The sequence below is a fragment of the Vulpes vulpes genome, chromosome 12, assembly GCF_048418805.1.
Source record: "Vulpes vulpes isolate BD-2025 chromosome 12, VulVul3, whole genome shotgun sequence".
NCBI lineage: Eukaryota > Metazoa > Chordata > Mammalia > Carnivora > Canidae > Vulpes > Vulpes vulpes.
The window spans coordinates 73,423,216-73,439,708 of NC_132791.1; the positions used below are offsets into that span (position 1 = coordinate 73,423,216).

The following is a 16,493-nucleotide window of genomic DNA, read 5'->3' on the forward strand; positions in this document are numbered from 1 at the left end:
ATATTTTTCTCATTTAGCATCCTGAATATATCATGCCAGTCCTTTCTGGCCTGCCAGGTCTCTGTGGACAGGTGTGCTGCTAGCCGTGTGTTTCTACCCTTGTTGGTAGTCACTAAGGAGCTCTTGCCTCAAGTTACTTTCAAGATTTCCTCTTTATACCTGAAATTTGCAAGCTTAACGATTATATGTCAAGGTGTTGGTCTATTTGTATTGATTTTGAGGGGAGTTTTTCTGTGCCTCCTGGATGAATGCCTATTTTCTTCCTCAGATTAGGGAAATTCTCAGCTATATTTTGTTCAAATAAACTTCCTGCACCCTCTCTCTTTCCCATTTCCTTGGGACCCCCCCCCCAATTATTTTAGTATTGTTTCACTTTATGGTAATGCTGATTTTTTGAAGTCTCCCCTCATGATCTTTCTTTTTCCTAGCTTCCTTATTGTCTACCATTTTGTCTTCTATATGACTGCATCTCTCTTTTGCTTTTTTATTATAGCAGTTAAAGCCTCCATTTTTATCATATTTTAGTAAGTCTTTTTGATTTTGACCTGATTAGATTTTAGTAGTTTTATTTCTCCAGTAAGGGATTCTCTAGTGTCTTCTATCCTTTATCAAGCCTAGTTAGTGTCTTTATAATCATTGTTTTGAATTATAATTTCAACATCTTATATCCATATTGATTAAATTCCTAGCAATGAGTACTGTCTCTTATTCTCTTTTTTGGTTTGAGTTCTTAATCTTGTCATTATGTCCAGAAAAGAGTAGATGAAAGAAAGAGAAAATACAAAAACAGTGACAATGACACCAGGAAAATATACACTACACAAATCAGAAGAGAGCAGAAACCAAAGGCAGAAGAAAAGGAAAAAATGAGAATAAAGTCAAAGAAGAAGTTGAATAGAACAGACTATTAAACTAGATACTTGGTATATTTTGTTACATTTGTTAGAAGGAACTAGATTCCAAAATAGGAAAGAAAAACTTATATACTTACAAAAATTAAGTTGAATACAATGAAATGAAGCCAAAAATGAAATATATACATATAAAATATAAGTATAAAAATGAAAATTAAAACAGACTTTTAAAAAGCATTGATACATAAGAAAGTAGCTGAAATGGAAAATAAAATATAAAACTGACTAAACAATAATAATAAAAACCATGAATGCTATATGCTTCTTTCTCCAAGAGCTGGAGTTCTGAAGTTCTGGTATTAGCCTTCTAGTTCTTGCTAGTCTTCTGGGGGAGGGGCCTGTTTCACTGATTCTCAGGTGTCTTTGCACAAGCACAATTGCATCCCCTTTGCCAGGGGCTAGGTTCACTGTAAGTGGCTCTGGAGCCAATGTGGGGGATGAAAATGGTGGTGATATCTAGCCTTGAAGCTGAAATTGTGATCTACCACCTGCAATCTTCAGTGAGCCCTCACAGAAAAGCAATAACTCTTATCTTTCTGGTTTCCATTGGAACTCTGTTCACCTAACCTATGACTGAGCATTTTTATCTCAGGCAATAGATCACTTTTCAAGTCTACAAACTTTAGAGACTCTTGTGGCACCCCCCTGTGTCCCTCTTCCCTGGGGAGGTAGGTGAGTTTTGCTGTATTTCTGTCTCTTGCTGAGCCCCTGCTCAAAGAGTGGTTACCTGACTGTGCCGTGGTTCCTGGTTTATTGGCAATACCAAGCAGACAGCTAGTGCCTGGGATCGCTGTTTGCAACCAGATTCCTCATTCTGATATTTGGGAACACTGCCCCACTCTGGCATACCAGTTCCTTTTGTGACCCTACGGATCCTGAGACCATACTGTCCCACCTGGGATTCTGCCCCACTTCTCCTCCTGAGTACCTTTCACGCAAGGATGTCTCCCACCAGAATAGACTTCTAAAAGTTCTGATTTTGTGCTCTGCTGCTTATAACACTTTCCAGTTCCTGGTTTACAGAGGCTTCCTGCCCCCACAGTTTATCTTCTATGTCTCTATACCTCCTACCTTGCAAAGTAGTCACTTTTCTATTTGCGGAGTTGCAACAATTCTTTTCTCAGATTAATGGTTGATTTCACGAGTGTCCAGAATGATTGGACAAATATATAGCTGAATTCCAGGGACTAGAAGAAAATAGGGTCCCTTTCTCCCCCATTATCTTATTTTTTTTCACTATCATAACAGAATCTAAAAGTTTCCCTCCTCAAGTACACCCCTAGAAGTAAAATTGGCACTTCAAATCCTGCATGGAAGTTCATTAACTTAACTATAGATATAGATACTTACGGCCCCAATTCCACAAAGTCAAGGCAGGTGAGAGGCCTCTAGGGAGAGCCTGGCTTATGTTTTCCAGGGAGACTATGGACATAAGCAAATATAGAACTGGTGCTTTAAGAATTGTAGATTGTGAGACAAGCTGGAGTAGCTCATGTTGACAAGGGAAGAACAAAGTGCAGCAAAAGTGGAGGACCAAGATGACTAGATCACATATTTGTAAAGTAGATGCGTTGTGAGATCACTATTTCAAAGCTTCTTGAAAACTCTGAGAATGATCAGGGTGAAGGGCTAAAACCAAAATTCAAGGATGAAATGGGAGGGGGTCACAATAAGTCAACTGGAGAGTGTTCACTCATGTCAGAGAACTATGACTGAAGAGTTCTCAGAAAGTCGGGAGAGCATTCAACATCTATCAACATGAAGAGATCATAGATTATAGATTAGATATAGATAGATAATAGATGATAGATAGATAGATAGATAGATAGATAGATAGATAGATGATAGAAGACATATAGATAGATTGATCATACATTAGGCATTGGATATCTCAATACAGAAAATACTTTAAATCCTCAACAGATTACCCCCATTGGGCCACATCTATGATCCTTCTTCTAACCCCAGCAAACCAAGGAAGGAAGAGGGAAACATAAGTATCAAAATGAAAGAAGCAGGAGGAATAATGAAAGGAAAGATTCTTGCCTCTTCCCATAGTGGGTCACCAAGCCCTGTCATGTCTGAGCTAGGCAGATGTGATCAGATAGATTTTGAATTAGATGGGAGATTCAAATTGTGACTTGGATGAGGGCTGGATCACAGACTACTGAAAGCCAGTCTTGATTAGCTAAGTGGGATGAGACTTACACCTGAAGTTGACCAGACAGCTCTGCAATCAGCCTGATATCCATTAAGAGGTGGACAAGAAGATTCCAGGTATGAAGGTGGTCCTAGCTTAAAGTAAAGCTATTTTTCTTTTTCACCCAATAACTATGTGGGTTAGATATGGCAATATAACATATTTCATGTGACAGAACAGGTATAATTGCAAACTATATAGACAATAGTCCAAAGGGGCTTACGGAGGCTGAAATGGTGTGGATTGAATCTGTGGAAGGTGAGAATAGTAACAATGAGCTTTAGATGAGTCTTTACAGAATGAAGTTTCAATAGGAAATGCAAAGCTGACAAACTAAGTTCCGATGGGACAATAACTTGAACAAGAATGTGGAGTAGGAATTCTTCAGTTAACTATTGAAACCAGAGAGATCAGTGGGTAGTAGATAATAAGTAGAAAAGGAATCTGGAAAAGAAGAGGGTGAGATGACTATAGATAGTTTATTCAAAAGACAATTTGAATGTGCCTAGAATGTTTGGCAGCAGGTCTATTTTTTCTAAGTGCCTCTATCTGCACCTCTTGGTGTCTTCTAACATCTCCCATCAATCCCCTTTCTACTAGCCCCCTGATTCAATCTCTCTTCTCTGTGCATCAGATTCCAAAGCCTCAAGAGCTTTGTATGGCAGATAAAACATTTTTTTTTGCTATTGTGAAAATAAATTAAAAGCAGTCAAATAAAACTAAACACTCAAGAGATAAATTAGTCATTTGGCCAATTAGTTTCCAATGAATTGGCCATTTGGAAAATTGACTTGCTTTTATGGTAATAAGGCCAAAAACAGTGTGAGTGTAAAATTATCATCCAACCTGGGATACTCTTCAGATGGTAAGAGAGTGTTGTCCATGATTACACTGGGAAGACAGGCATAGTATCTGTAGACCACAGGGCTATCCACAGCAAACTATGAAGGGCACTGACTTTAGGAAAACATCTGACAGTTTGGGGATGACAACCAGCTCCCTGCCACCATCTTACTCTCCTGAATGTGGGTACTCTTCTTTCCTTTACACTGGGGTATAATGTCCATAAGGCCAGATTATGTTAAGTCCCCATTCAAGTATAATATCTCACCTATCATTATGTGTATCATGGGCTTCGATAGATATAGGCTGACCTCATAGGACAGGTAAAGAACAGGTGTGGATTGCGTGGCACAGGTACAGCCACAGATGGAGACCTGTGAGGGCCCTCAGAGTCACTAGGGAAGTATAGGTCTGCAGTTGGAGATAGAGCACCAAAAGCAGCTTCCCTCCCCTGACCAAATTTCCTCACACTATCGCAGCTGGCCCTTATCTAGTCTTGTTCCCAAGCTCCCCATTTGTTTTTTTTTAATTGTGAGCTTGGGAACTGTTCCAGAGCTGGCTTGTGAGTTCCCCTGGGAGTGATCAGCTTCACCCTCCTTGTTCAGGTTCAGTGTTAAGTGCCTGCATGGGCAGTAGGAGACAGCTGCAATCTGGGCTAGAGGCAGCTTGTGGAAGGTGGATGGGTGTCTGTGGGTGGGCTGGATGCACAGGTGCTGGTTCTGTGGCCACATGCCCACGACCATCTCCTTGACTAACTCTCCTTTCTTTCTTTTCCCTTTTGCTGAGAAGAAGCTGTTGTCTATCTGAGCCTTACTGTCTGAGATAGAGAGCCTCAGGAGGGCTAATGGTGACAAGAACTTTGGTAGCCTGTTTGAAAGGTGATTGGGGGGCTGGGGAAGTGAGCTTGAGGGCTCCTCCTTCTCTCTTCTGACCCCGTAAGTACAAACCCAAGGAAGGACAATGAAGTTATTTTGCTGTTAGAAATTCCTCCACAGGATATCTGCTGGGTTTTTTTCTTCCAGATATCCCACTCAAAGGTGAGTGAGGGTTTCTCTATCACATCCTTACTCTTCCTTGAAGTTTCTATTACTGATTGCAGGTAATTTCTCTATTTCTATCTGTTTATCAGCATTTCATCTTCCTCCTATTGTCTGTCTCCTTCAGGTTTTCTTTTTGGGAGGGGGAATGAAGGGCTTGAGTATATTCTTTCTAGTATTGTTCCTCTCTCTGATCTTTTTTCTATTCCCCTTCTTTTGATCTATTTCTTTATCCCTCTGTCTGGATTAGGGGACTCAGTGATAGGTTCCTTGGTTAGATAATGATCTAAAGCAGAAAGGCAAAGAATAAGTGGAAAGAAGTGCTAGCAAAAGAGAGGCAGAAGGAGTTGTTTGCATATTATAGTTAATCATTCAACAACATTTACTGAGAGTAAAATATGTGCATGTATACGTTATAGGTTCTAGCTGGGAAAGTAGAAAACAAATCCATGTGAATTAAATGTGGCATGCCTGATGGTGTTAAGTGTTCTGAGAAGCACAAGGGCAGGAAAGAAAGATTTCAACTCCAAATAGGTGTTGAGTAAGACCTGGTTGAGTAGGTGAGAAGAAGGTGAGGGAACGATGTTGACCATATCTGGGAAGAGCCTCACATGAGGAAGTTAGGGCATGTACCAACTCGTCCTGAAATGCAGGGAGGCCAGTGACACCAGAGTGGAGGAAATTCCAGGGAAAGCAAAAGAAAAGGAGGTCTGGGCGATGATGGAGGGCTATCTAGATGAGTCTTCCTTTATTCTTAAACCATTTCATCTTTTATTTTACAGAAACAACTTCACTCTAGTACTATGTACATAGAATAGGGTGGGAACAAGGACAGAGGGAGAGGCAAATACAATTAAGGGCCATTGCTATCATCTAGGGAAGCAGCAATGACAGCATAGTCAGCTGGGATCTGCAGGAATGAGATGTGGACAGAAGTGATTACATTCTTCAGGAAGAGCCAGCAGGGGTTCTGATAGGATGTGTGTGAGAAGAGAGGATTCAAGGACACCTCATGTTTTGCATCCTGGGCAACTGACAGAGATACCATAAGTTGAGCTGGGAAGAGAGGAAACAGATATTTCTGCAGGGGAGACCAAGGGTTCTGTGGTCAGTTTAGGTAGGAAAAGCTCATTGGACATCCAATGGAGGTGTTGAAAATAAGCAGATACAAGAATCAGAGTTCAGAGGAGCTGTTGAGGAAGGGCGAAAAATGTCATTAATCACCTAGGTAGTATTGTATTATAAAACTTGGGAGGAAGGAAAGGTATGGAGTGAATCTCTTTGAAGATGCATGTGGCTGAATGCCTCTGCACACAGTTGGTAAGGTTGGTTGTCCTCAGCACAGGAGGAAGAACTTCTGATGTGTGGTCTGGTGGACTTGGTTTGTTCAGTTTATTGGTTCAGTCTGGAGCTAATATATCCCAAATGGTATTTGAAGGCTATGGGAACAGTGGTTTACTCTTGTAGAACAGCCCTCCCCAACATCACACCTGGATGTTAGTCGTGGCAAGGATACTTGGGCACATCTTGATGGGTACAAGCCAGACCATAGTCCATTATGTAGGTACAGCTCATGGAAGCCTGCCTTCCTGGTGGTGAATCTATGTAGGCCCCATCTAGTTTAGGAAATTACCAAGTCTTTACACAGAGAGCATGTCCTATGGGGTTGTCTCATTTCCTCTTTGTAGGGAGGTAAGGTAGATATTAATACACCCCACATAAACAACTGCTAGATGCTGCTACCATGCATTTATGGAAAAATCTTTATCTTTTAAAAATACCTGAGATATTTCTTACTAGATCACTCACCCTTAGAGGAAGGATCTCCATAGTGAACTAGTACATTCAGGTCAAGAACAGTGCTCTTGCAATTAAAAGAGGAGTCTTTCTGAAGACTGAAAATGAAAATTTCAGTCTTATATCACTTCATCATGTATTATTCAGTCACCACATATGTATTGAGGTTATACTATGACCTGGGAAACCATTCTAGAATCTGCCAATTTCACTATGAATAATAAATGGTGCCTATGTTCCAGTGGGATGAGACAGACGATAAAAGTAGAGAAATGTAAGCAATGTGTGTTAAATGGTGTAAGTGCTATGGGAAAAAACAAGAGCAAGGAAAGGCTTGTGAGTGCAAGACAGTTTTTTTTTTCAAGATAGTTTTAGTCTTAATATGACCTTCACAGAAGTCATCTCTATGGAGGTAGACATTTGAGTAAATATCTGAAGCAGGTGAGAGAAGTCTGGGGAGAGAATATTCCAAAGAGAAGTAAACAACAAAATCCCAAAGGTGGGAGTGTATCCAGTTTGTCCAAGAAAATTCAAGGAAGCACAGTGAGCAAACGGGGGCATGGTAGGAGATGAGGTTGGAGGTACTGGTGTGTGTGTGTGTGTGTGTGTGTGTGTGTGTGTGTGTGTGTGTGATACACATAGAGCCTTGCCACTTCAAGGAATCATTTTTATTTGGAGTAATTTTAGTAGACATGGACATACTATCAGCAAGAGAGTTATATCATGTGACATATTTTTAAAGGTTCATTTAAATTGCTACAAGAATAGACTCAAAAGATTTAAGGACAGAAGCCAGAAAACTGGGAAAGAGCCTATAATAATCCACCTGAGACAGGATAGTGGCTTGGACCAGGGCACTTGCAATGGGGATGATGGGAATCAATTGGATTCTGAGTATTCTGAATGTAGAACCAAAAGGCTTTTCTGATGGTCTAGATCTAGGGAACTAAAGACATAGAAAAATTTTAAATGATTCCAAGATGTTAGGCCTGAGCAAAATAAGAACATCTCAAGTCTCTGTTAATTTCCCTTATTGTTAACACATGTAAATTATCTCTTGGACATGAAATAGCCCCACTCCTATTGGAGATAGTTTCTTGAGTCTGGATAATCCCAGCTAAAAAGAATCATGCCATATAAGGAAAACCAATATTTTCCTGCTAAAGGAGGATTGCCCAATCCTATGACACATAAGATAATTCAGTTCCTATTATTTTTTATATGAACATATGCAAATATAGATATGTAGCCCAATTCTATGATCTAGCAAATAGCCTATAATCCACGTCACAGGAACATGAAAGAGCACTCTCTTTTATGTACCAAAGCACATGTTGTTCAGCTGTGATGAATTACAAAAGATACAACTGACTGAAGAAGAAGTCAGAGATAAATAAAGACATGCCACTCAATCTCAGAATTTCTCTATTCATGTTCTCAGGTGACGGTGAACAACTGGGCCATGGAGATATGGTTGAACCGAACATCTATAGATGGCTTCATCCTCTTGGGCATCTTTTCACATAGCCAGACTGATTTTGTCCTATTCTCTGTGGTTATGGCGGTCTTCACAGTGGCCCTCTGTGGGAATGTTCTCCTCCTCTTCCTCATCTACATAGATCCTCGGCTTCACACACCCATGTATTTCTTCCTCAGTCAGCTCTCTCTCATGGACCTCATGTTGGTCTGTGCAAATGTGCCAAAGATGGCGGTCAACTTCCTGTCTGGCAGGAAGTCCATCTCCTTTGTGGGTTGTGGCATACAAATTGGATTTTTTGTCTCTCTTGTAGGATCTGAGGGGCTCTTGCTGGGGCTCATGGCTTATGATCGCTATGTGGCCATTAGCCACCCACTTCACTATCCTATCCTCATGAGTCAGAAGGTCTGTCTCAGGTTTGCTGGGAGTTCCTGGGCCTTTGGGATACTAGATGGAATTATCCAGATGGTGGCAGCCATGAGCTTACCTTACTGTGGCTCAAGGATTGTGGATCATTTCTTCTGTGAGGTGCCAGCTTTATTAAAACTGGCCTGTACAGACACATCCCTTTTTGACACTCTTCTCTTTGCTTGCTGTGTCTTTATGCTGCTTCTTCCCTTCTCCATTATTGTGGCCTCCTATGCCCATATCCTGAGGGCTGTGCTCCACATGTGCTCTGCTCAGGCCCGTAAAAAGGCCCTGGCCACCTGTTCCTCCCACCTGACAACTGTCTCCCTCTTCTATGGGGCAGCCATGTTCATCTACCTGAGGCCTCGGCGCTACCGGGCCCCTAGTCATGACAAGGCGGTCTCTGTCTTCTACACAGTCCTTACTCCTATGCTCAACCCCCTCATTTATAGCTTAAGAAACCAAGAAGTGATGGGGGCCCTGAGGAAGGGGTTGGACCATTGCAGGATTGGCAGCCAGCACTGAGCACAATGGCACCTGGTGCTTGGTGTTGCCATTACTTGGTTGCATTACATTGGTAAGTCACTCACTCTGTTTGTTTCCTCAATAAAACAGAATCATGGGCAGCCTGGGTGGCTCAGCAGTTTGGCACCGCCTTTGGCCCAGGTTGTGATCCTGGAGGCCTGGGATCAAGTCCAACGTCGGGCTTCCTGCATGGAGTCTGCTTCTTCCTCTGCCTCTCTCTCTCACTCTGTGTCTCTCATGAATGAATAAATAAAATCTTAAAAAAAAGAGAGAATCATGACACCTGCACTACCTCATAGGGATCACGACATGTAAATCTAAAGTCTCACGAAGAAGCAAGGCATAGATATTACTGTCATTATTAATAATTTTGAAAGTTTTAAATTAAATTTACCTATTTCTTAAATCTTTTTGGTTATATTGCCGGGCACTGTAATTGAATATTTAGCCTAACAAATATGGACAATTTAAGTGGAAACTTCCTAGAGGGCAGAAATTGAGTTTTTATAATTCTTCATGGTTAGTTCCTAGTGTTCTCCCATGTTACATTAAAGGATTGATAAAGCTTTCTTTAGGAAATGTAAAAGTATCCCTACAGTTTAGAAATTACTTGCATATTTCTATTAAGAAACAAAACAGATGAACAGAGGGGAAGGGAAGGAAAGATAAATTAGATAAAAACAGAGAAAGAGGCAAATATAAGAGAATCTTAACCTTAGGAAGCAAACAGGTGGCTGGAGGGGAGGGAAGGAGATGCAATAATTGGGTGATGGGCATTAAGGAGGGCACTTGATGTAATGAGCACTGGGTGTTATACACAAGTGATTGATCACTTAATTCTACCCCTGAAACTAATAATATACATGCATTAATTAAATTGAATTAAAAAAATTTTAATTGGTGACATGCACTGAGGGGGGCACTTGATGGGATGAGCACTGGGTGTTACACTATATATTGGCAAATTGAACTCCAATAAAAATATATATATATACAGTGTGAGACAAGAATCCAAAAAATCCTAGAGGAGAAAACAGGCAACACCCTTTTTGAACTTGGCCGCAGCAACTTCTTGCAAGATACATCCATGAAGGCAAGAGAAACAAAGCAGAATGAATTATTGGGACTTCCTTTATTTTATTTTATTTTTTATTTTAAGTTAATATTTTATTGGTGTTCAATTCTCCAACATATAAAATAACACCCAGTACTCATCCCGTCAAGTGCCCACCTCAGTCTTCCTCAAGATAAGAAGCTTCTGCACAGCAAAAGAAACAGTCAGCAAGGAGAAAACATAAGTGGGAAATATCAGAAAGGGAGACAGAACATGAAAGACTCCTAACTCTGGGAAACGAACTAGGGGTGGTGGAAGGGGACGTGGGCGGGGGGTGGGGGTGACTGGGTGGCGGGCACTGAGGTGGGCACTTACGGGATGAGCACTGGGTGTTATTCTGTATGTTGACAAATTGAACACCAATAAAAAATAAATTTATTTTAAAAAAGAGAAACAGTCAAGAAAACTAAAATACAACCTACAGAATGGAGGAATATATTTGCAAATGACCTATCAGATAAAGGGCTAGTATCCAAGATCTATAAAGAACTTATTAAACTCAGCAGCAAAGAAACAAACAATCCAATCATGAAATGGGCAAAAGACATGAACAGAAATTTCACAGAGGAAGACATAGACATGGCCAACATGCACATGAGAAAATGCTCTTGCATCACTGACCATCAGGGAAATACAAATCAAAACCACAATGACATACCACCTCACACCAGTGAGAATGGGGAAAATTAACAAGACGGGAAACAACAAATATTGGAGAGGATGTGGAGAAAGGGGAACCCTCTTGCATTTTTGGTGGGAATGTGAACTGGTGCAGCCACTCTGGAAAACTGTGTGGAGGTTCCGCAAAGAGTTCTAAATAGATCTGCCCTACGGCCCAGCAATTGCACTTCTGGGGATTTACCCCAAAGATACAGATGCAATTAAAACGCCGGGACACCTGCACCCCGATGTTTCTAGCAGCAATGTCCACAATAACCAAACTGTGGAAGGAGCCTCGGTGTCCATCAAAAGATGAATGGATAAAGAAGATGTGGTTTATGTATACAATGGAATATTACTCAGCCATTAGAAACGACGAATACCCACTATTTGCTTCAATGTGGAGGGACCTGGAGGGTATTATGCTGAGTGAAATTAGTCATTTGGAAAAGGACAAACATTATATGTTCTCATTCATTTGGGAAATATAAAAATTAGTGAAAGGTAATAAAGGGGAAGGAGAAAAAATGAGTGGGAAATATCAGAAAAGGAGAGAACATGAGAGACTCCTAACTCTGGGAAATGAACTAGGGGTGGTGGAAGGGGAGGTGGGCGGGGAGTTGGGGTGACTGGGTGATGGGCACTGAGGGAGCACTTGGTGGGATGAGCACTGGGTGTTATGCTATATGTTGGCAAATTTAACTCCAATAGAAAATAATAAAAAAGAAGACCTACACATGGCCAACAAGCACATGAGAAAATGCTCCGCATCACTTGCCATCAGGGAAATACAAATCAAAACCACAATGAGATACCACCTCACACCAGTGAGAATGCGGAAAATTAATAAGACGGGTAACAACAAATGTTGGAGAGGATGTGGAGAAAGGGGAACCCTCTTGCACTGTTGGTGGGAATGTTAACTGGTAGTACAGCCACTCTGGAAAACTGTGGAGGTTCCTCAAAGAGGTAAAATCAGAACTACCCCCAGACCACCAATTTCACTGGTTTTCTTTTTCAGTATTCCCCTGGCTATTCAGTTTTTTTCTGATTGCACACAAATCTTTCTTTTTATTTTATAAATTTATTTTTTATTGGTGTTCAATTTGCCAACATATAGAATAACACCCAGTGCTCATCCCATCAAGTGCCCCCCTCAGTGTCCGTCACCCAGTCACCCCCATCCCCTGCCCACCTCCCCTTCCACCACCCCTAGTTCATTTCCCAGAGTTAGGAGTCTCTCATGTTCTGTCTCCCTTTCTGATATTTCCCACTCATTTTTTCTCCTTTCCCCTTTATTCCCTTTCACTATTTTTATATTCCCCAAATGAATGAGACAGTAAAATGTTTGTCCTTCTCCTATTGACTTATTTCACTCAGCATAATACCTTCCAGTTCCATTCACAAATCTTAAGATATTTGTTTCAACTCTCTGAAGAAAGCCCATGGTACTTTGAGAGGGGTTGTATTGAATGTGTAAATTGCGCTGGGTGGCATAGACGTTTTCACAATATTATTTCTGCCAATCCATGAGTACGGAATATTTTTCCATCTCTTTGTGTCTTCCTCAATTTCTTTCAGAAGTGTTCTGTAGTTTTTAGGGTGTAGACCCTTTACCTCTCTTGTTAGGTATATTCCTAGATATCTTCTGCTTTGGGTGCAATTGTAAATAGCATTGACTCCTTAATTTCTCTTTCTTCAGTCTTATTGTTAGTGTATAGAAATGCCACTGATTTCTGGCATTGATTTTGAATTCTGCCACGCTGCCAAATTGCTGCATGAGTTCTAGCAATCTTGGGGTGGAATCTTTTGGGTTTTCTACGTATAGTATAATGTCATCTGCAAAGAGAGAGAGTTTAACTTCTTCTTTGTCAATTTGAATGCCTTTTATTTCTTTTTGTTGCCTGATTGCTGAGGCTAGGACTTCTAGTACTATGTTGAATAGCAGTGGTGAGAGTGAACATCCCTGTGTTGTGTGTTACTGATCTTAGGGGAAAGGTTTTTTACTTTTCCCCATTGAGAATGATATTTGCTGGGGGCTTTTCATAAATGGCTTTTAAGATGCTGAGGAATGTTCCCTCTATCCCTACACTTTAAAGAATTTTGATCAGGAATGGATGCTGTATTTTGTCAAATGCTTTCTCTTCATTTATTGAGAGCATCATATGGTTCTTGTTTCTTTCTCTTGTTGATATGATGTATCACATTGATTGTTTTATGAGTGTTGAACCAATCTTGCATCCCGGCGATAAATCCTACTTGGTCATGGTGAATAATCTTCTGAACATACTGTTGGATCCCACTGGCTAGTATCTTGTTGAGAATTTTTGCATCTGTGCTCATCAGGGGTATTGGTCTATAATTCTCCTTTTAGGTGTAGGTATTTGGTTTTCAAATTAGGTGATGCTGGCCTCATAGAATGAGTTTGGAAATATTCCATTCCTTTCTATCTTTCGGAACAGCTTCGGTAGAATAGGTAATTGTTTCTTCTTTAAACGTTTGATTGAGTTCCTGCTAGGAAGCCATGTGGCCCTGGATTTTGTGTCTTGGGAGGTTTCTGATGACTGTTTCAATTTCCTCCCTGGTTATTGGCCTGTTCAGGTTTTCTATTTCTTCCAGTTCCAGTTTTGGTAGTTTGTGGTATTCCAGAATTGCCTCCATTTCTTCTCGATTGCTTCATTTATTGGTGTATAGCTGGTCATATTATGTTTTTAAAATCTTTTGTATTTCCTTGGTATTGTTTGTGATCTCTCCTTTTTCATTTATGATTTTATTAATTAGAGTCTTTTTTGTTTTTAATAAGGCTGGCTAATGCTTTATCTCTCTTATTAATTCCAACCGCTGGTTTTGTTGATCTGTTCCACAGTTCTTCTGGTCTCTACTTCATTGAGTTCTGCTAGAATATTTATTCACTCTCTTCTTCTGGGTGTAGGATCTATTTGCTCTTTTTTTCTCCAGATCCTTTAGGTGCAAGGTTAGCTTTTGTATTTGAGTTTTTTCCAGTTTTTGGATGGATGCTTGTATTGTGATGTATTTCCCCCTCAGGACTGCTTTTGCTGTATCTCAAAGATATTGAACGGTTGTATCTTCATTCTCATTCGTTTCTATGAATCTTTTAATTCTTCTCAAATTCCTGGTTGATCCTTTAATCCTTTAGCAGGATGGTCCTTAACCTCCATGTGTTTGAAATCCTTCCATACTTCTTTTTGTGATTTAGTTCTAGTTTCAAAGCATTATGGTCTGAAAATATGCATGGGATGATCCCAGTCTTTTGGTATCAGTTAAGACCTGATGTAACCCAGTATGTGGTCTAGTCTGGAGAAAGTTCCATGTGCACTTGAGAAGAAGGTGTATTCAGTTTAATTTCGATGTAAAGTTCTGTAAATATCTGTGAAGTCCATCTGGTCCACTGTATCATTTAAAGCTCTTGATCTTTGGAGATGTTGTGCTTAGAAGATCTGTCAATTACAGAAAGCACCGTGTTCAAGCCCCCCAGTATAACTGTGTTATTATCTAAGTATGTTTATTATCTAAGTATGTCTTAACTTTGGTTATTAATTGATTGATATACTTGGTAGCTCCCATATTCGGGTTATCTATATTCATGATTGTTAGATCCTTTTATTGTGATATAGTGTCTCTCTTCATCTCTTACTACTGTTTTTGGGATAAACTTTAATTTTTCTGCAATGAGGAATGCTGCCCCTGCTTTCTTTTGAGGACTATTTGAATAGTAATGGTTCTCCAACTTTTCATTTTAAGGCTGGAGTTGTCCTTAGGTCTAAAATGGGTCTCTTGTAGACAGCAAATTGATGGGTCTTGCTTTTTTATCCAGTTGAAACCATGCACTTTTTTATGGGGTCATTAAGCCCATTCACATTCAGAGTTACTATTGAATGATATGAATTTAATGCCATCCTAATACCTATTAAGTCCCCGTGTTTGTGGATTATTTCCTTGGGCATCCTCTTTCTTTAACAGAGTCCCCCTTAATATTTCTTGCAGAGCTGGTTTGGTGGTTACATATTCTTTCAGTTTCTGCCTATCTTGGAAGCTCTTTATCTCTCCTTCTATCTTGAATGAGAGCTTGCAGGATAGAGTATTCTTGGCTGCATATTCTTCTCATTAGGACCCTGAATATATCCTGCCAGCCCTTTCTGGCCTCCCAGGTCTCTGTGGAGAGGTCTGCTGTTACCCTAATTCTCCTCCCCATAAAAGTCAGGGATTTCTTGTCTCTTGCTGCTTTAAGGATTTTCTCTTTATCCTTGGAATTTGCAGTTTCACTATTAAATGTCGCACTGTTGAACGTTTTTTATTGATTTGGCGGGGGGGGGGGATCTCTCTATCTCCTGGATCTGAATGCCTGTTTCCTTTCCCAAGGTAGGGAAGTTCTCAGTTATTATTTGTTCAAATACACTTTCTGGTCCTCTGTCCCTCTTGGCACCCTCTGGAACACCAATTAAATGTAGATTTTTCCTTCTGATGCTTTCATTTATTTCCCTTAACCTTTCCTCATGGTCTTTCAATTGTTTTTTTCCTTTTTCTTCAGCTTCTTTCCTTGCCTTCAACTTGTCTTCTATGTCCCTCACTCTTTCTTCCACCTCATTACCCTCGTCGTTAGGACATCCAGTTTGAATTGCATCTCTTTTAATTGATTTTTAATTCCAGCCTGATTAGACCTAAATTTTGCAGACGTGTGGTCTCTTGAATCCTTTATGCTTTTTTCCACAGCCACCAGTAGCTTTATAATTGTGCTTCTGAATTGGCTTTCTGACATAGAATTGTAATCCAAATTCTGTAACTCTGGGGAGAGTGTACTGTTTCTTTTCGATTGCTTCATTTATTGGTGTATAGCTGGTCATATTATGTTTTTAAAATCTTTTGTATTTCCTTGGTATTGTTTGTGATCTCTCCTTTTTCATTTATGATTTTATTAATTAGAGTCTTTTTTGTTTTTAATAAGGCTGGCTAATGCTTTATCTCTCTTATTAATTCCAACCGCTGGTTTTGTTGATCTGTTCCACAGTTCTTCTGGTCTCTACTTCATTGAGTTCTGCTAGAATCTTTATTCACTCTCTTCTTCTGGGTGTAGGATTTATTTGCTCTTTTTTTCTCCAGATCCTTTAGGTGCAAGGTTAGCTTTTGTATTTGAGTTTTTTCCAGTTTTTGGATGGATGCTTGTATTGTGATGTATTTCCCCCTCAGGACTGCTTTTGCTTATTCTTTTTCAGGACTGGTTTCTTATTCTTTTGTGGTGAGTTCTTTCTAGTCATTTTGCTCAGTGCAAAGTGGCTTAAATGAGTGGTACTGGAAAAAGGAAGGGAAAAAAATAAAAAGAAAAAAAGGAGGGTTATCTTCTTGTTCTATATACTGTAAATCTGTTGATTTCCCCTGGAGCTTTCCAGCGCTGCTCGGTCAGGAACTTGCTCTTCCCCTGTCCTTCCAGCTGGTGTTCTGTGGGAGGGGACTGCTGTGCTGATTCTCAGGTGTGTGCACCTAGGGGAGATGCCCTGCTCCC

General features: G+C 40.2%; 1 protein-coding gene across 1 annotated transcript; it reads left to right on the plus strand.

Moving 5' to 3' along the window:
* Nucleotides 1-8,253: 8,253 nt before the first annotated feature.
* Nucleotides 8,254-9,201, plus strand: LOC112912214 (olfactory receptor 2V1). Its single transcript, XM_025988951.1, has one exon. It carries the CDS (start codon nucleotides 8,254-8,256, stop codon nucleotides 9,199-9,201), a length of 948 nt encoding a protein of 315 aa, XP_025844736.1.
* Nucleotides 9,202-16,493: the final 7,292 nt, after the last annotated feature.

What these genes read in the sequence shown, in the direction of transcription:
- LOC112912214 (XM_025988951.1), top strand. Translation starts at nt 8,254, where the DNA reads ATGGAGATATGGTTGAACCGAACATCTATAGATGGCTTCATCCTCTTG.